General features: G+C 40.1%; 2 protein-coding genes across 7 annotated transcripts in view; both read left to right on the top strand.

Annotated features, from left to right (window-relative positions):
- The first annotated feature begins 1,090 nt into the window (after positions 1-1,090).
- Positions 1,091-9,518, top strand: si:ch211-215i13.3 (brain and acute leukemia cytoplasmic protein). The gene is made up of 3 exons (XM_041809736.1): positions 1,091-1,400; positions 1,656-1,780; positions 8,295-9,518. The coding sequence occupies exons 1-3, from the start codon at positions 1,274-1,276 to the stop codon at positions 8,418-8,420; spliced, it is 378 nt and encodes a 125-aa protein (XP_041665670.1). The 5' UTR covers positions 1,091-1,273; the 3' UTR covers positions 8,421-9,518.
- A 1,224-nt stretch (positions 9,519-10,742) lies between these two features.
- The window catches only part of spire1a (spire-type actin nucleation factor 1a), a 55,802-nt gene continuing 46,300 nt past the window's right edge, over positions 10,743-20,244 (top strand). For all 6 annotated transcript variants that reach the window (XM_041809305.1, XM_041809303.1, XM_041809301.1 and 3 more), the window contains exons 1-2: positions 10,743-11,276; positions 19,997-20,028. In XM_041809305.1, coding sequence (XP_041665239.1) covers positions 10,928-11,276; positions 19,997-20,028 — 381 coding nt within the window. In that variant the 5' untranslated portion in view covers positions 10,743-10,927. The remainder of the gene's footprint in view (positions 11,277-19,996; positions 20,029-20,244) is intronic.

Genomic DNA, 20,244 nt, shown 5'->3' with positions numbered 1-20,244 from the left:
ACAGGAATGTTTATAATGAGTGGCTAGACAGATACCTCTCCATGCAAAACACATGAAAGTCCACTTGGAGTTTACAAAAAAAGCCTTCAGACTGATGTCTGATGAAACCAAGATTGAACTGTTTGGCCTCAATCCTAAATGTTATGTCTGTAGGAACCCAGACACCACTCATGACATGGTGGGGCAGCATCATGCTGTGGTTTTTTTTCAGCAGGGAGACTGGTCAGGGTTGAGGAAAAGCTGAATAGAGATAAATACAGAGATACTCTCAATGAAAACCTGTTCCACAGTGCTCAGGACCTCAGACTGGACTGCAGGTTTACCTTCCAACATGACAATGACCCTAAGCACACAGCCAAGACAACATAGAAGTGGCTTAGGGACAACTCTGGGAATGTCCAAGATGGGCCTAGCCAGAGCACTGACCTGAACCCTATCGGACGTCTCTGAAGAGGCCTGAAAATGTCTGTCAGATAAAGGTCCCCATCCAACCTGACTGAGCTTGAGAGGAATGGCAGAAAATTCCCCAAAGCTTGTTGAGTCATATTCAAAAAGACTTGGAAGACTTGAGGCTGTAATTGCTGCCAAAGGAGCTTCAACTAAGTACAGGGTAAAGGGTCTAAATGTCAGTGTGGTATTTGAGGTTTTTTAAAATACATTTGTAAAAATATCTGAAATTCTGTTTTGACTTTTTCATGATGGGGTGACGATTGTAGATTAATGAGCTACAAAAATGAATTTAAACAACTGTAGCATCAGGCTGAAACATGAATAGAAAAAGTGAAGGGGTCTGAATACTTTCTGAATGGTCAGGAAAAGATTAGTGAGACGGATCAAGCATGTGTCCACCTGGGGGCGCCAAGATCAACTAACCTGAAAGTTCTTCACAGGAGCTTTGACTAACTTAAACTACTGTTGGAGAAATATTAACATGATGATGATGGCCGTGGTGGTAGTGGTGATGATGATGATGATGATGACACCAGAAGGAGCTGAGCTCCACTCCAGCCAATCAGCGGCCAGCTTGGATGCAGGTTTAACTCCCCCTCTCCTCTCTGGATGACGCAGTTCTCCGGTGTGAGCTAACGCTGCTCAGCTGCTGTCTGTGGGAAGCAGCAGCAGCAGCATCCTCCTCCTCATCCTCCTGCTCCTCCTCCGGCCGATGATGGAGAAGGAAACACGGATGGAGCTGCAGTAGAAACCCAGGAGGATGCTTTGAGACACACCGCCTTGTTCAGCCCGCGACCCCGGCCGTGGAGGATTTTCTTCCCCGATGGGTTGTGGAGGAAGTCGGGCGGACGCTATCATCGAGCCGAGGTACCATGAGAGCTGGACCAGAGAAACGGAATCGACGTGGCTTACAAACACGGACGTAGAGACCTCTCTGCCTGTGCCAAACAGTAAGAACCTTTAATATTATCACCAGTACTGACAGCAGCTTCATTAGGTTTGATTACATTCATAGTACAACCTCTTTATACAGCAAACAGAGAAATACTACAGGACTCCACACCAGTCACAACACAGCTGTCAACACCCTGACTTAGCAGTTTTGCACTGTCAGGCTAATACTGTCGTAATGGTGAAAGGGGCTAGCTCGAGATTAGCTCCTCATCCAGGTGATGATAACCTTTACCTGTATGTGATTCTCTCAGGTAAAGCCCTGGAGGCCAATCTAAGGGAGAAGAGGATGGTGAACACAGGCACCCAGTGTGGGAAGCAGGCCCTCACGTCCACTGGCTCCAACCACCAGAGGAGACCGAGGAGGTCCCTGAGTGATGTAGGTAGCACAGGTAACAGGTGTGGGCACCTCAAGGGCCCCCACTGATCTAAGGGGGTCTCTGCTACATCCTACTACTACTACAGACCCGAGTCTTTGAGCTAGTGGTGGGCAATACAGCAAAATTCAGTATCCATCTGATACAAAGGAAATACAGGGCCAGTATCGCAGATACTCGAGTTGATACTCAATACTGCTTACTCCATACCTGATACTGTTGGTTTTTAAAGGTAATTTTTTGAGCATTTAGCCTTTATTTTGATAGGACAGTAAAAGAGAGACAGGAAACATGGGGAGAGAGAGTGGGGCAGGCCATGCAACAAACCTAGAGCACTGCAGTCTGCTCCACCAACTGTGCCAAACTGGTGTCCCCCATACTTTTTACTTTTAAAAGCAGCTATATTTATATGATCTTTTTATAGTGAACTTAATTTTTAGTTTCAACTACTTCCTAAGTCAGCAGAACTCAACTGGTCGGCATCAGGATCCACCACCCCCTCCTAAAAAGAAATTACAACTGATTAAAAAAAGAAGAAGTTAAATCACTTCTATTTATATATGGAAAATTTTGCAGTTTGGACCCTACATAGAAAAAACTATTGAACAGCCAGGACAAAGCAAACATGTAAAAAAAATCACATCATTACAGAAGGACAAGCATCTTATTTTACACCATTTTCCTAAGAAAGAATGGAAATTTGATCATTTCTCAGGATTTTTTCCTTCCAATATGGGAAAAAACAGCTTATTATTCAAATGAAAGGAGTTAGGTTAGTAGAGATCTTGAGACTCATAAGAGAAAGACCTAAAACATGCATGTATAGATTTACTCCGTACATAGACATTTTCACAGTTTTTTTTTCCTGGCACACATTCACAACCCACTAGAAAGAGCTTCGCAGGTCCTGACCCACCAGTTGAGAACCCCTGTCCTAAGTGTTCAAAGTAAAAACTATTTAAAAGCAAGATTGAAATTCAATTTAATATGATTTTTGAAATAAGTTATTTCATAGGCTACATTGAACTGAAAGTTCACTGTTTATAATCAATGGACTAATCTGTGCACTATTTATTTGGATGAGGAAAATGTTAAAAGAAAGAAGAGGCGGCTGAATTATAGGATAAAAAGACTAATTCTTTTTAAGAGTGGGAACAAAATTCAGAAAGTAGGCTCACTAGAACAAATAACTTGTAATTGCTACGTTCACACTGCAGGCCTGAGTGCTCATTTCTGATGTTTTGCTCGGATCTGATTTTTTTGTTTGGCTGTTCACACTGTGGTTGAATTCCAAAAGATCAGATTTATTATCATATATGAACGTGGCCCATATGTGATATATCAGATCAGATTCAATGTGACATGCTGTTTACACTGTGAGAAAATAACAGATATGAGTTTCGTATGACCAAATTAAAAAATCAGATTTGTGTCACTTTTAACTGCAGTGTGAACTTATCTTTAGAGTCCAATACTGAACTTACTTCACTACTTGTATTTAGGACTAATAGAGCTATCTGTTGCTTTGGCTCTACCAAAACTGTCCTGCTACATCTTTAGACAGAAAGGCAGCGGTGCAGACTACACCTAGTTGTAATGTTGTCTTCTTATTGGTATTTTTGCAGTTTTGAGATGGAAACTCGCCTGGCTGGTTTAACTGGAGGCTGGTTTTCTTTCTGCCACTCTGTCCAGTTTGATACAGGACTGAGGTGATGTGTCTGCATGCAGGCTTGCTGCTGCTGCAACAGGCAGAGGAAAATGACTTAAACAGTTGGAAGAGGAGTGTTATCAATCAAATCAATACTTTTTAAAACTACTCAATACCAAATGAGTAAATATTGATATATCATTTTTCTGTAGAGCACAGGTGTTTGCTTCAGATCAGTACTGTAGTATCAATATGCCCACCACTACTTTCAAGAAACAAGAAAAGTCACTTAAAACTTAAAAAAAAAAATCCCAACTAGGATTAAAATGATCTTTATCAGTGTTTGAGGTTCATTTCTTGCGACATGTGTCAAAAATAAAAAAGATACCACTGTATTCAGTAGGGTTTTTATATCATTATCTAAATGCAACTTAATCTTTCTTTTGTTTTCTTCAAAATAAAACCTTAATTCTCAGTGAAGACCTGTTATCAGAACTCACTGTCCTTTCTCTGATTCTAACTGCCCAGGGTTGCCAGGTCCGTGGTTTTCCTGCAGAATTGGGCTACTTTCTATGTGCTGCCATGGTAGATTTTTTTTTCCGTGATTGACTGGAGCCATTTTTGATGTTTGGTGTATGTGTATATCCAAAGCAGAATAAACTACTTTATTTACCCTCAAATACTACTAAATCAACCAGCAGAGAAGCAGGAAAACATAGAACATGGCACACAACCAAAGATCTGCTGTGCCACACTGGCACATAGACATTAACGCCACACACAGAAGTAGCACACCTGAACGCAACACAAACAACACGTGGTGTGGCAGAGGCTTTACTGGATTATGTTGAATTTCAGCGTTGGGCTTGGTTTTGGGCTAGTTTTTATAAGACATTGGGCGAGATTTGTCTCCCAGACCTGGCAACCCTGCAAATGCCCATACATCACTTCTGTGCCTCTCTTACTGTGGCCTGTTATCCCTGCACGCTGCAGTGAAGCTGCAGGCAATAGGAATGAGTGGAGGTGAATTAGACTCAAGAAGAGGCAAGCAGCTTTTTTTCTCAGATTTCATATTCAGAAAACTTTATTGTCCATCATGTTAGAAGATTGTCTAAGCTGAACATACAGAGCAAAATGCTAACCAAAGACAAATGACATGAAAACAGGACATCACTACAACTGAGTAAAAAAAGCTACAATACAATTTCGGTGCAAATTGACCTTGTATTAATAGTGGTACAAGTAGTGGTAGGGGGTTTGTCTATGTTAATTTATGGCAGTAGAAATAAAGGTACTTTGATAACTGTTTTTCTTGGCTAGAGGGACTTTATAGCTGATGGTAAAAGCTGAAAGGATTCTTGCAGTGGATTTGTGAGATCTGCTGTGCTGTGGTCGGCTTTCCTTTTATCTGCTTGGGTATAAAGTTCTGATAGTTGAGTTTGAGTTTCTCCTGTTATTTGACTTGTTTGGTTAATGATCCAGGAAAGCTTTGATTTGTTTTTAACTGAAATGAAACTGACCAGGATGTGATATTGAAGGTGAGTACTAGGGATTAGAGTTTCCCCAGCAGTTAAAGGCGTTTTTGTACTCTTAGTTTGTGTTGTGAGAAGGTCAGTGTCTATTCACAGGTACTTTAAAGTGTCTACCTGCTCCACTGCCTGCCCATTCAGTGTCAAGGGTTCGAAGAGGGGTTGGGGGAATCAGATTTTGCCTCTCCCCACAGCACAGCTCCTTAGTTTTGGAGATGTTGAGCTCCAAGGAGCCCTCCTTATCCCAGGCCATCAGGGTGTCAACCTGCCTAAAGTATGCAGATAAAGGGTCTTTATCCTTAATGTGGGCAACAAGGGTCCATACTTGCTGGCTCCTTTTGTTAGCAATGGAAGCTGGATCCTGCTCCTTTTTTCATATGCATGTTTTTTTTTATAACAGATATAAAACGGCATGAATAAGAAAGGGCTGGAGTGTCTCATATAACCGAACCAAGCCAAATAAACTGCACACCTGGAGAGGCAAATAGGATAGCTATCAAAACACTCCAGCACACTTCTCCGGCACAATTCAAAGATCTCCTGTGCTGTGTTGCTTTGAAACCTTTAGTTACCCACACCTTCATCAGGTTGATTCATTATAGCAAACAGGATGAAGGTCTGAGTACAGAAATTTACAGCTGATCTATGTAGATATTTATAGCCAAAATATTGGTTAAGTATGAAACCGATAATACAGTGTATCCCTACAAATGTCTGTTCTAAGTGTTGGTCTTCCTCCCTGCCACTTCTCACTCCTCCTCCTTCTCCTCAGACTCTCAGATTGTCTCCATCCATTCCTGATCTCGACTTTAACTCTCTTTTTCTCTCTGAACTGGTCTAAACTGGTTCCACATTATTATAGACGAGTGCTTTCAGTTCTGACCGGCTGTGTTTAAATGGTGACGACTGTGCTTGAGTTGTATCTAACTTCTGCCTCCAACGGTTACCGTTCTGCCATCACAAGTACATCACCATGCAAAAAGTGTTTGAGTGAGTGAGACTGTGTTTACAGTTATGCCAAAAAGAGCAGATGAGTTTTATAAATTGTGTCTAACTAGGCGACTGACCATTTGGTTCAGAGAATGGGAAGTAGTGTTTTAGCAACTGTGAAAAACTATAAAAGCCATCATTAATGGAGCACTGATACAATGATTCACCATGATATCTCATGACAAAGAGAAGTCCATGTCCTTAACCTTCTCATACTAGAACTCCTCATGCAGGGCGCGCAGATGGTCGAGTGGTTTAAGGCGCTACCCATGTACGCAGGCAGCCCGGGTTTGAATCTGGCCTTTGGCCCTTTACCGCATGTCTTTCCCCACTCTCTTCCCTGTTTCTGAGTCTATCCACTGTCCTTCCTCTATCAAATAAAGTCCCAAAGATAAATATTAAAAAAAAAAAAACTCCTCATGCAGACAAAAAGCAAGTGTGAACATATTTTTAGGAAAATGTAACTTCCTGCAGAGTAATACTGCCCTTTCATTTATGCTCTGACAAAAGCAGGTCATGGATGATTTTAAAAGTGCGTTTTATGCAGTTTGTTTAGATGAAACAATGAGGAAATTCATTCAGAATAACAATGAAAAGCACACTGATTTAATGAACGAAAGCAGTGATTTTCAAACCTTTTTTGCCCAAGGAACACCTGATATCAAGCCAAACTCTTAAGGCACACCATCTCCGCATTCATGCAAAATCTGCTCTTAAACATTTCTTTTTTTACATCATTTGATGCATAGGTGAAGTAATAATAACCTGACATGCTGGATAAGCTGTTTTATATATCCATTGCATGGATATATTTCACATTCATCTGGGAACCCTCCCGTACAAAGCATTTGGGAAGGGCAGGACTTTTCAAAAAATACTCGGAAGGTGATTGGACAAACAGTCTGTCTGTCACATTCATCACGGGCCAATCAGAGCGACAGAACGTGATGTAGTAGCACGCATGCGCAGCTCTGCAACAAACCTACCGTAAACTCTAACATAGTTGAAGAACTGTGGATCATGATATGGATTAAACACGGCAGCCGGTCGTGAGAAGAGCGAGAACGTCTTCTCACGCTGAGAAGAGCTCACAATGTGGCTTGTTGCTCTTGTTTTATTGAAGAAATGTGGTCTAGTTCTGATTAAACTGCTGCTATACCAATACTATAGCCGAGCTAACCCCTCCACCAGCTTCCATATACAGACACACGCTACATCCCCTGCCCATGTAACACTTGTAAACTCATGCCCAAGCAGGTCGGCAGAAGAGGCAAGACTTGATCTTTTCTTGTATGAAGAAATGTGGTCCGGTTGTGATAAAACTGCCGCTTATACTCTGCTGAGCTAACTGCGAGTAACATGGATGTTGCAGTCAGCTCAAAGAACAACCAAACGCCGCCCATAGCTACCACCTTGTTCTCCTCAAATAATGCTGATTGGTTTGGACCAATCAGCATCTGGTTTGCCACAAATGCAGATGTCTTTGCCTGATGACAGACAGGGAGTCTGGCCAATCCACCAGCTTTGCAACATTATAGTGGTAATGCACAGTTGTTTAAATTCACAACACACACGCAGACATTCCTATCCTTCACCATTTGAAAACAACTGTAGAACACAAATATGGTCTAAAATTTGTGTTTTTGCAGTTCACATTTTAGGTACTTCTGCCTTATTCTCAGTTGTTGATAAAAAAAAAATATTGTAGCAAATCCATATTTTTTGCAGCAGTTATAAGGCATTTTCCACCAAATTATCCAAAATTTGCAGAATTGGAAAACACCAGAAATACCACAGAAAAATAGCTTAAGAGTTTTAGACCAATAATATTGTAAGAATGGTTATCTTAATCAGTGATAGGATCAAATCATTCCAGTGCAAACACATGTAAAAATGTCTTAAGTTGCTGTTTATTCAAAGTAATCACGCATGGTTGTACAGATTCCCAAGGCACACGCAGACTTTCTTTAAGGCACACCTGTGCACCTTGCCACACTGAACTAATGAGACAATATTTTGTCTCTGTGGGAGTGAGGAGTGTAGAGAAACTCTGTGTTCGTTGAAGAAAACCTACTCCTGAGCAGGTTAGCTTTACAGACTCAGGTACCACAGTAACTGACTCAGAGCTTTAGTTACCTCTCTTTCTGGAACATGACTTGAAAAACATCAAATTAGGATTTTGATTGAATGAGTTGCTGTTTTTTTCCTCTTCACAAAAAGATCTGTAAAATCTGTAAAATCCTTATTTCAAGTAAATGAATCTAGACTATAGTGTTTGTTTTTTTCCCTTATCTCTTCCCCTCTGGAAATAAAAGTACTAAGTAATCAAACTCTTACATTTTTCCACAGCAGTCCACTTGTGAAACCAAAAGGAGAGCTTCAAAGGAGGCCAGCGCTTTGTCAAAGGATGGGCAGCCTGCCAGCATCAGCAGCAGTGGAGAGGCTGAATCTGGAAGCACTTGTGATGAAAGATGAAGATGAACCAGGAATCTGGGAACTAGAGGAAGGTGGATGGAGCTGCAGGCAGGATCACCAGGAAAGAGGGAACAGTAGTTTTAAAGAGAGAAGATGTTCGTGGCGTGACTGTCAGCTCAGCGATTTCCAACATAAGCACCTGCACATGTCTCCATCCAAAGATCTTGGGATGCTGCATCTTTATTGTGCCATTGCAAATGCATGTGTGAGGCAAGAGAGCAGAGCCCTTAAAGAGTGCTCCCGCTCTCCACCATGCTTTTCTGCCATGCTTACGGTGCCGGTCAGGGAATGCATCACTGTGTTGAGCTAATTTAAAGAGAAAACAAGAACAGACCAGTCTCATATGCACATGATAATCACAATCTGCACATCCAATGCTGTCTGTGTGAGGCCTTCCTGAGAGGTCTGCTTTAGTTCTTTGTGCAAATATATTCCTTTTGTTGTGGATGAAAACTAAAGTGTGAGAGCTGATGATGATGCTGTTGAAGCTCAGTCAATGCTGTAAGTGATTTCTCATTTTAAAGACCCTGAAGTGCTGTTTAGAGGCTCAGATTTGGAGTTTTTAAGCTCGAGGGCTGAAGATTAAAAGACAAACACACCCGCATGTGCCTACAGTTAGTTATGATTTCCACTGCTTCTGTTTTTATTTATGAACTTATGATGTCTCCAGCTCTTTTGTTATATGATATCAGATGTGTTACTTGTGTTGCTTACATTGATCTGCATGCATCAATCAAACTGAAGTTAATTCAGCCTTCTCTTTGCCCGAACCTCTGCAAAAACAAGCCCTGTGATGTAAAACCTTTAGGCTTTTCAGGACATGGAAGTAGAATACTCCAGGTGGTGAGATTTGGCCAGCAGAGGGCGTAGTTGACCAGTGTGGATCTTCTTATAAATTGCTGACCTCAGGAGAATTGCTAATGGTACCAGAACCCACATTTAGAGAACCACTTAAAGGATGTTTAGTTATGCTGGAGGCAAATGAAAAGGCGTTCTGTTGGTAATGTGTTGTGTATGAATTCAGAGTCTGACCTCACATTTTCTGTTCGATAACTGTTTATGTCTGAGTCTTACTGAGGCGATGGCTTTGAAATGTTTACAGGCAAACTTTTGTGATGGATAAAAATTTTAACACACTGGATGTACCGCTGTGTTCTCCTTTAAATTAAAACGACAGCCAGGTTCTGAAGTTTTCAATCCCAGAAAGTAAAGATATGTACTGTCTGTTACTTTAAGCAGCTCTACAGTTCAGTAATTAGTCTAGACCGCTATCTTACTTAAAACAGTTTTACAGATGAGGATACAATTATTAACCCCCTTATGGAAATTTAATTTTTCAAAAGTATTTCCCAAGTGCTGTTATACAGAGCAGGATATTTTAACCCAGCTTTTTGGTTTTACATTGGATGCTTACATTTTCTTACTTTGCATACAGAAACAAAATTACTTCACAAAAACTACCAGGGTGTTATTTCCCTAAAATTTCAAAGACATTACCAAAGTTATCTGTAAAGATCCCTTAATGTATTTTTAGAGTATCATATTAAAATGGCCCAAATCTTCTTCAAATGCCCCCCAATTGTTTCAGTGAAACTTTATCAAACAGCCAAAACATTCCAATAAAAGATTTTTTTTTAAATCCTGGAAAGAAAGAAAGAAAGAAAGAAAGAAAGAAAATTTTCCCCTAAAAATGTCAACAAATCCCCACAAAATTTTTTGATACAATTCTGAAAATTCATGAAAATGATGGAAAATTCCCCCAACAAGTTCCTTGAGATTTTCATGAACACCCCAATCAAATCTAAGCCAGAAAAATTTACCAGCGTCCAAGTTGTCCTGAAAATACCTGCAAATTTTGAAGTGAATTCCCCAAGAATTCAAATGTTATTAAATTCCCCAAGCATCTGATACCCCCCCCCCGAAACTTCCGATGCAGCTCTCCAAAATATACAAATGTGCCCCAAAAATTTATATGAAAATTACTGAAAATTTTGAAGCAAATTTTTCCTAATAATCATATCAAATTTCCCAAAATTTCCTATTAAATTCCTCAAAATTCAATGAAAAAGATTAAAAATAGATTATAAAGTACATATCACAGTATTAATTTCAGCCTCGTGATTTCTTCAAACATGTCATTTTATATTAGTAATTTGGTCTGAATTTCTAAGGACATCGAGTTAATTTATTTCAATGTGTGGGAAATTTAAAAATGAAGACACCTGTTGACGGAAGTGTCGTGGTATAAAAATGATGACCACCGCCTCGAGCTCGTGCGCAGAGAAACCAAAGACATGCGCAGTAAACCGTCGAGCACTGAGACCACACGGCGCGGAGCTTGCTATCCGGTAGCCGTCGCTCCTGAGCCGTTGGTGCTCTTCGTCCTCACTGGAGATTAAACAGCTGATTGAAAGGTTAACGCTTGACTCTGTGTGACTCTCTGGCGTTTATTTACCGACACATTCCCGTATGTTTCTGCTTTGTTATCTGGGTATAATGGTGTGAAAATGGCCAAGCGACCGGGGACCGACGACGGGATGCTGACTTCGCCGACTATTCTTCGGGATTTCTCCGCCGATTTGAACACCACGGACGTGAACGTGGATTGCGGTGACGGCGCCGTGGATGTTTCCCTGGAAGAGATCCTGACTCTGTACAGCCAGCCGATTAACGAGGAGCAGGCGTGGGCTGTATGTTACCAATGTTGTCGGACTTTAGCGCAGACTCAGCGGAGGAAAAGCTCCAAGTCTGCCGCCGGTGCCTCGGCTCTCGACTACCCGAGGAGGATTGAGGGACCTGGGAATGTGAGGATATGGAGAGACGGGACTATTAGACTACACTTTGATGAAAGCACAGGTAAATGAGCCAAAACCAGGCTGCTGGTGGTATTTTAACTCAAACATGAGGGTTATTTAAGAAACTGCGCAGCTAAAGGACAGTCAGCCATGAATGACTCCCTCACATCTCTGTCAGGCCAAACGAATGGAGCATCCCTATATAAAGAGGCCATATTGTTATTGCTGTCTCCATCCAGCCATGTGCTGAATGTGTTTACAGGCTGATGCTTTTAATAATACATCATAGACCACCGCATAGCTGCAGGGAACCACATCAAGGAGATTTGTGCTGATTTAATAATACACATGCGCTGTCCCATCTAAAACACACACATTCACACCAAAAACAGCTCATGTGATCGCTGTATTCTAAAAGGCTGTTAGCAGGGCTGCTGCAGAATGGCTGCTTTGGGGTTTTTGCTCCTGAAATCACGTTCCTGCAGTGGTCAGTACGCTACAGTAAACAATGAACCATGTGATGCAGTCAAGCTGCAGAGCCAGAGCACCTTTTGGTCCAGTCCATAGCAAAGCATTAAAGCCAGCATCAAGGCTACCGTGCACAAAGCAGCCCAAATGACTCAGCCCAAAATATTCATGTTGTTACACTGAGGTGGAGGCTCAGATTATCATGGGTGCACCTTAGGGAGAATGTAGCACGCTTAATATAGTTAGATAAAAATAGTAAGGTGAAGGCTCGCATGCACATGAGCTGAATAAGATAGTGCTGATGAACTGTGGGCCATGAGGTCCACTGCAGGTGAGCTAATATTTACCTCCAAACGGAAACAATGCACACTGAATTGACAGGGTTAAATAAAAGAATTTCTGTAAATCTATGTATTATTATTATTATTAATATTATTATTGGATTCAAGACTTAGTCTTTATTGTCAATTCTGCAATATGTAAAGGACATAACAGAGCATCCAAATCACGTTTCTCTCTTAACCGCATTGAAATGTACTAATAAGATTAAATAGAATTTAGAAAAATAATTTAGACAGAAACAACAAATATCAATATATACAATGTAAAAATATAAAAACAGTTTGAATTTGAATAAAGCAGGGCAAATTATTATAATAATAATAATTATTATTATTATCACCAAAAAGCTAAAATTCCACTCATCTCATACTAGAAATTTGCTGATTTACCTTTACTTATGTTCTATTGGCATCATTTTGAAATATGTCTTTGAATCGTTTATTATTACAAGACAGCTTTCATTCACCCACTGCCCTTTAACAAACCTTTTTCTCTGAGATGTATCCATTCAGGCACTGTTTAGGCACCAACACTGTTAAAACAATTATGGATTTAGCAATGGGATTAAGAAAACCTTAATGATACCAGACTCTATATCATGATATTTGGTTTTAGACTGTACTGTGATACTATATAGGCCATAAAGTTAATATTTTAATAAATATAGTCCTTCTGTCATCTATCTGCCTTACAACAGGTTTGAAACAAAGACTGTGTATTGAGTAGAGATCCACTGATCCACTTTTTCAGTCCTGATCCAGTGGTGATGCATAAGCACTGATATCTGTTATTAATTCTGGTAAATATTTTTTAATAAAAACTAACAATCGTATTGTTTTTGGTGGAATTATGTATAAGATTACATTAAGTCCTAGTCCTAATATTTAAAAATATGCTAAACTTAATATTATTCCTGATAATTTTTTTTGAGACTTTGTGCTGACTTCACATGGAAACAGGAAGCAGTAACAAATGTAATGTTTTGTACTCAACATCTGAAACTTCATTACAACTGTAAAACCAGAAGCAACAACTGTAGACAACCAACAGCAGCACAGGGCCACTAAACAACCGAATATTTAAAATAAAAGTCTTACACTTAAGGAAAAGTAAATATGTAGAAACAAATGTCTATAAAAATGGAAAAAAAAAACAAAAGCCGGACAGGCCATCAAACGTGGTTGCTTCATGTTGCTGTTATTACAGATCTTAAACTCAGAGAGGAGAAAACTCACCTTTACCTCAGTACTGAGCTTCACATTAATCACATGGACACAAACAGGTGGTGTTTGGGTTGTTATCCCACTCTTTAGTGTCTGAGTGAAATCTGTTGAGTACTGGACTCAGACTTTGTTGTCACAGCTCTCTGCTATGCTAGTGGTGGCATTGTTTATGCCTTGTGGTGCGTTTCTGATGCAGTGAAAGCAACAGAATTTGGATTGGTGAATGGCGATGTGGATTAGCATTGTCACTTTGATGACCCCCTGCCCCCCACGTGTTATGATCCACGTCACCAGTGACAGCAGGTCTGTGTATGTTTACAGTCAAGGCATATAGCTTATACTCCAGTGTGAGAAAATTGGGTGCAGACGGCAATACATCTAGTCAGATCTACTCACTGACATCTAAAAATATGAGGCGTGCGTTTCTTCGTCCACGCCTCTCTCAGTGGCTGAGAGAGTGCAGAAATTCCCCCATCCTCTGCCTCAGCTGATTCATGGGCCGTACTTTCCATCTCCTTTGATATCTCCTTTTTCCTCTTTATAATAACTGCTGTGAAATCGACTGCTGCTCAGTGTTTATTGGCTCTAAATCCAAAATGATACAGTTGGCTGAAGCTGCCATGGTTTCCTGTATACAAACAAGCAGTTGATGTGTTGAGAGGACCAGGAACTGGCATAACAATTTGCTCTGCCAAGAAGCATTTCTGCAGAATAATGCAGGACAACATGGACACCAATGCACAAGTATGTAGTGCTCACAATGACTTAGGCAACTATGACTTGGACAGAAGCATAGACCAAGCTTAAAAAGTGACTAAACAAATCAGGATCATTCTTACTGAACCAGAATTATGTTGCAATATAGGTAGTCATTACCACTTGGATTTATGTCAAAGTGTTTATTTTCTATGTAGTTTTGTTGGTTGTTTGATATTAAAAGATGCAGAGCATCATGGCTGACACCTCTCTTGACAAATGTGGCTTCTTGCTAGCAGATTAGCAGAGTAGAGAAGGAAAGGTGAGAGAAAATGTAATGAATACTAACATCACAGCCATAAATCTTTTCCTCTGTGTCCGTAACCTTAATGTGTGCTTCGGTTAGTTAAAGGTAGGCCTGGACGATATGGCCCAGATATCAAACCACAGTATGTTTTTGCCCTTTGTACAGTATTGTATCCCAGCCGTTCAAATTCAGAAGAGATAATGCATTTAAATGCATTTTAAGGGGTTATAACCTTCTCCTCCCCCTAAAACAAACCTGTGATGGCAGACTAAAGTCATGTCTGAGCAGAAGATCACAGAAAAACACCACATTTCCTGATGTGGGCCTTCACAATAAAAGCCCTGAGAAAACAACAGCTACAGATTTTTATTGTGAAGGATTTGTCACAGGACCATACTAATCATTGATTTAACTTTCGCAGTGGTACAAGCCAGTTTACACTACTACAGAGTCTACAGCTGCTCCTCTGGCCTCGTTTATCGACCAGATATTTAATCTTAATTGCAATTATTTCAAATCATATTGAAAATATAAAATGGATTGTTGTTTTGACAGGAATTTCATTTTTGTGTCACTTTCATTTTGATTAAGAAAAACATACACAAAAACAAGAAAACAGGATTTTTTGTAAACTATTCTAAAAAACGACACTCCAGTTGTTACATGATGTACAGATCATTACATCTCAACTGCAAAGAATCATATTAACCTAGTATATAGACAAAAATCTTAGGTTAAATGTGTACCTCCTGCAATTTTGAAAATTGCAGTGGTACATATTGCAATCCAATCGAGATTTTGATTAATTGCCCAGCCTTACTGATGACTGGACCCAGAGTGAGCTGCTGTCTGTCACAAATCTCTGTGTTATGCCAAGGGCAGCATTGTTTTTGCCTTGTGTGTGCATCAAAACACAACCAAAGAAAAACAACTACCTTCTGTCCTTTTTTAAAAGGAAGAGTCAGAAGGTGAGGAGAGAGAAAAGGGGGAATGACATGCAGGAAATGAGCAAAAGCCTGGATTTGAACCCTGGCTGTCTGTTTGAGGACAGCAGCCTTTGTGCATGGTGTGCGAGCATAACTTAAGCCTGTTTTATGCTTAACGCATCCGCAGAGTCGCGGATTCCTGGCTTGAAATATCACACACAGTAGGTAAAGAAGAATGGTGTTGTTTTGGCAGCAAGAGTAAAGACAACAGTCACCTCTTCATGTTATTCTTCCTCTAACTTCCATTAAAACATGCTACAGACATGATTTTTGAAGACACTGCCCCCCAAGCTTGTGGGTGAACATCAGTTTGCGGCGAGGAGGAAGCTGGCGCTAGGTATAAACCCACCAGACGTTTCCCTGTCATCAAACTACATCAACAGTAGATGCATTCACTGTTGTACAATGGAAGGAAATGAAGACGTGTTGTCCATACTAATATACAGTCAGTCAATGATTAAATCTAGCCTTATAAGCAGGAATCAGCTGTTTATAGAGAATGGTTTGTAAATATAAATATTAAATAGTGGGGGGCAGATTTAGAGTTAAAATGAAGTGTATATTAGTCAGAGTCTCAAGGACCAGCCGGCAACTCTGGTGTTAACACTGATATCAACATGACTTTAGTGCTGAGAAGTACAAAAACAATTCAAGCATTCCTAACCAGGAGGCTTCCTTGTTCCTGCCCAGGTGTGTTAAAGGTGCACAGAGTGTCTCTAAGGTCTTTCAGGTACATTCCATTAATATGTTAGACATAGCTGGGGATGGGTGGAGGAGGTGTAGCAGTCAGCACGGCCTCAGGCATCAAGGTTAGGTTCTCTCCCTCTCTCCTGGGAACTTATTAGTTGAAATGTTTTTTTTCCTTATCCCCCACTCCTCTGTTTTTACCCCACCCCTGATCTCTCTCTCTTTAGCACCGCTCTCCTTCATCACTGCATATTTAACCAGCCAGTTGTGTTTGCTGTGTATGGGAAGTTAGACTCAGAATAAGCACACAGAGCCAGCGGTGCTGCTGAGAGTCTTGGCTGGAGCAGAAATAGAACAAACGTGATGATTGGATGCTGAGACTTTCAGAGTCTGAGTGCAGATGAATTTGGAGATTATGGGGAGAGTCCTCTGCTGCTCCTCTGGCTACTGGCTGAGGTACTTTGGGGACAGCTTGGCCCTGTCCTGATTCTCCTCATTAGGCCTGGTGAAGAGAGAGAGGGAGACATGAGGCTTATTATTAAGCTTGGCAGCTCTGCGGCTAGTCTAAAAGGTTACTACCCAAGCAGCACCAAACCAGCACTTGTGCATCCTCTGCGAGGCCTTAACATGAGTCAGTGACAACATAGCATGGTTTGTTGTTATTCCGCTCTTATCAGGATGTTGTCTGCTGTTTTAGTTGGCAAAGAAATCAGAGCAAACACAGTGGAATGTGTGCTTTTGTGATGCATCAGTCAAATAAGTAGTAAGGTATAAAAGCCCAGTGTTATTTTAGGCCGAATTGATGTGAATGCACGCTGCTTTTCCTGCTGAAGTCACATCAGCTTACATGCAGAGCAGGGATGAAAACATTCCCACACACTGCTAGCTTGAGAAGAGATGCTGCATCAGGATGAGACACTTGTTTACCCCGAGATCTTTAATGATTCATAGCTACAGAGGAATCTGGTGCATGCGCTCTTTTAACACGGGTTTAATTTAAACAGTTGAGGGGCCAATTACTAGAGTCTGATAGCTTCATCTGCTAGCCAGTAAAATTTGGTTGACATGAGCCAGATTTATCATTATCAATTATGCATTAGCCTATATGTCATTTAAACATCAAGATATTTCCTTAGATGTTTTTCATATAGCAGTGCAGAAAACAATGCTGCTTAGGATGATTAAGACATTATGTGTACTTGACAACTGTCTCCGCACTGTCTGTAATGGATGTCGTATTCAGGACTGTAAAGATACACTTAACCGCTGCTACCTGGAAAAGACGGTTGCTGTGCATTTTTTTTATATTACATCAAAGTTATTGATTCAATTAGTTATTAATTCATGCTGATTTTGTTGTTTCATGAGGTTTTGTTACACCACTGCATCACAGCTCAGCGGGACCTGGTCCACAAGTCTAGTCCGTTGAACAGAGATATAAATTCAGATTGTTTAGCACACTCCACGAGATTATCATGACAATATTGGTGTGATTCCTCCTTCCAACCAAAGTCAGTAAAGGTTCTGGAGATCATCTTGACTGGGTGTCGACTGATTATTGGTCTGTTGGATTATTTTGGCCAATATTTGGTGTTTGGCAAATTATTGGTATTGACATTTTATTTTATTGATAATCGATAAAGTCAGTTAATCACAAGGTTCCACTGCAAAGTGTGTCTTCTGCTCTGGCTTTATTTTCACTCTCCACAATCTCATCAAGTGTGCTTTATACAATGCAATCTGATTAGCTAGATGTCACATGAGTACTAACCAGTCAACATTTAAGCCTGGGTGCCACTGCCACAGGGCGTATAGCATCACTTCCTGTTTCTTTGCTGCTATTTTGCTGCTTTGTGCCTTTTTTATTCTGAGAGAGCTAGGGTTAAATGTGTATTTGCCTTCATTTTTTGTCTTGCAGTTTTACTTTTGCATCATTAAGGACATTTTGTACGTCATGATAAATGCATATCGGTTCGAAATATCGCTGACGAGCTGCCATATTCTAGGTAATTAATGGGAAACATTGGCTTATATATTACAAAATTTATTTAAGCCAATACTGTTATTGATACTGATATGTAAATGTTGTTCAGACTTCAGTCCTTAAAACAGACTTTAAAGTTTAGGAATGATCATGAGCAAAGAAAAAGTTTTCAGCTAATTTAGATCTGTTGGTCCTGCCTTAAACTTCACAAATTTATTTCTACATAGGACATATTTGTACATGGAAATATTGCCTGAAATGTTTCTATCTGCTGGTACCGTTAAGGAATTTAATAAGCAAATATCTGTTGATACAGGTAACCCACTGACAGTATTTATCTCCTTTTCCTAGAACAAAATACTGCCAAACAGTGCTACTACAAAGAGATACCAGCTGCTCCCTGTGCTGGTTTACATCCAGACAGTAGAGTGGGGGGGGGTGGAGGGCAGCTACCCAAAGTTACAGCTCTGGCTACAGTGGCTGCATGGAAATGAAAAAGCACATAAATAATTACTATAACATTCTACTTATTTTAGCGCTAAAAAATTGTTTAACTGTTTGGTTGGTTAGTCGACACATCCCTGTTTAAGTTTTTGAAAACTATGTAAGTAACTATAAAGAACTTTAATAAAGTACCATTTTATATTTACATGTGCGTCAGATTTGTGCAAACTCTACACAAGAGAGGTTGATGTTCACGGGCTCAGATATTCTCTATACTGGCTGAATTACTGGTAATCACTGTTTTTTTCCCCACTAATCCTCTAAGAGTCAGGATTCTTCTGTCAGAGACTGAACTTAAAGAAACCTCTGACATCTCTGAGATTTATAGGTTTGATTTGAAGCTGATCAAATGCACAGAATAAATGTAGCAGCACAGAAGTTGACATTTCTGTGAATAGGCTCGTCAGGGTGACTCTTAGCACTGCTCCAAGTATGTCTGCTCTGTGACTGAACTTACCCAAGGAGAAAAACAAGAGCCCTGGCCAACTCATCTCTCCTCCGCTGAGACAAACAGAGGAGCCTCTGTTTCTTCAGACCGTTACTGGATGAGTGTTTTTATTTTTTTCACTCATTTGTTTGCTATAGCAACCTGCACAGGTTTGTAAACAGCTAATTTTCACAAATGTCTCCTCAGTTTCTGTATTAAAGGACATCATCACATGCTGCATGATTATCCTATTGGTAACTACCTAATCCTTTTCTCTGTGATGGACCTGAGACTGAACTAGCTATCATATTAGCAGTCAGAGAGGGCATATCTCAGCGTCATATCAGAGTGTCTCAGTGAGCTAATTTAACGCTCTGGACTGGTGTTAAAGTCTGCACATTTATTGCTGTGATTGTACTTTCAACCCTGATGCTCCCCTTTACCTAGCAATCATCTTATGATACCACTATTTTTAAGAGATTAACTATCAGCAGTTAGTGAATTCTTATTTAATAAATGTAATGGCATTTAATTGAAGAACTGAAAGTATTCAGAGGGAAAAAGGAGAACTCTGAGTGTTTCGATAGAAATGTAGAGGTACAGGTGTGTTGAGAGTGCCGGTGTCAGAAGAAGAGATAAGACGTAGCTGATTGCACTATCTTTGGTCTAATAAGAGAAAGGGAGAGTTCAGGTTTTTAAACAAAAGTCATGCTAAAGATTGAGGTTTTGCTTGTGTTAAAGGTGTGATGGCTGTGTGTCTTCTCCCATGGGTGTTTAAACAGTCATTGTTATTTTACCCAGCCATCCCAGTGGCAGTTTTTGGCCCCTTTTGCCTCTGGCAGCATGAAGTGATGACAGAGAAAACATCATAATTTATTCACTCTCTGCTTTTACTGTCCTCTTCAGCGCTGTCTCACAGTTGAACTTCTCTTCGTTCTTAGGTTTAAACATTGATGTCCTGTAACACTGTGCTCTGTAGGTGTGATAGCTCTGCCTGTTAGTTTTAGAGATGTCTTTCCTAACTGAACAGTACACACTCATGAATAAATCATGCTTTGTTCTATTGTCTGTCAAACATCACCACATGCATGATTAAAAACTAACTCGAGTTAGTATAAATGTGTATAACTGTTCCTCTCTGTGTTCTTTCATTACAGATAAATACAAATCTCCTCCTACGTCATTAGAGGTGAGTCTCACAACAACCTTTTTATTATTAGTCATTACTGTACAGTTATATAAGATTATTTATAACGTTGTTAGTCACAATCCAGAAGCTTTATTACCATGAAGATAGAGTATGCTGTGATTTTAATGTTTTGGTCATTCAGTCATAGATTTATTTTTTCCTCTGTCATGCATTCTTACTTCAGTTTTCACATTAACACAGACAGAACTAATAAAG

The sequence above is a fragment of the Cheilinus undulatus genome, linkage group 16 (genome assembly GCF_018320785.1).
Source record: "Cheilinus undulatus linkage group 16, ASM1832078v1, whole genome shotgun sequence".
In the NCBI taxonomy this organism is placed as follows: domain Eukaryota; kingdom Metazoa; phylum Chordata; class Actinopteri; order Labriformes; family Labridae; genus Cheilinus; species Cheilinus undulatus.
The sequence above is the reverse complement of the archived record's forward strand: the minus strand, read 5'-3'. Positions and strand labels throughout refer to the sequence as shown.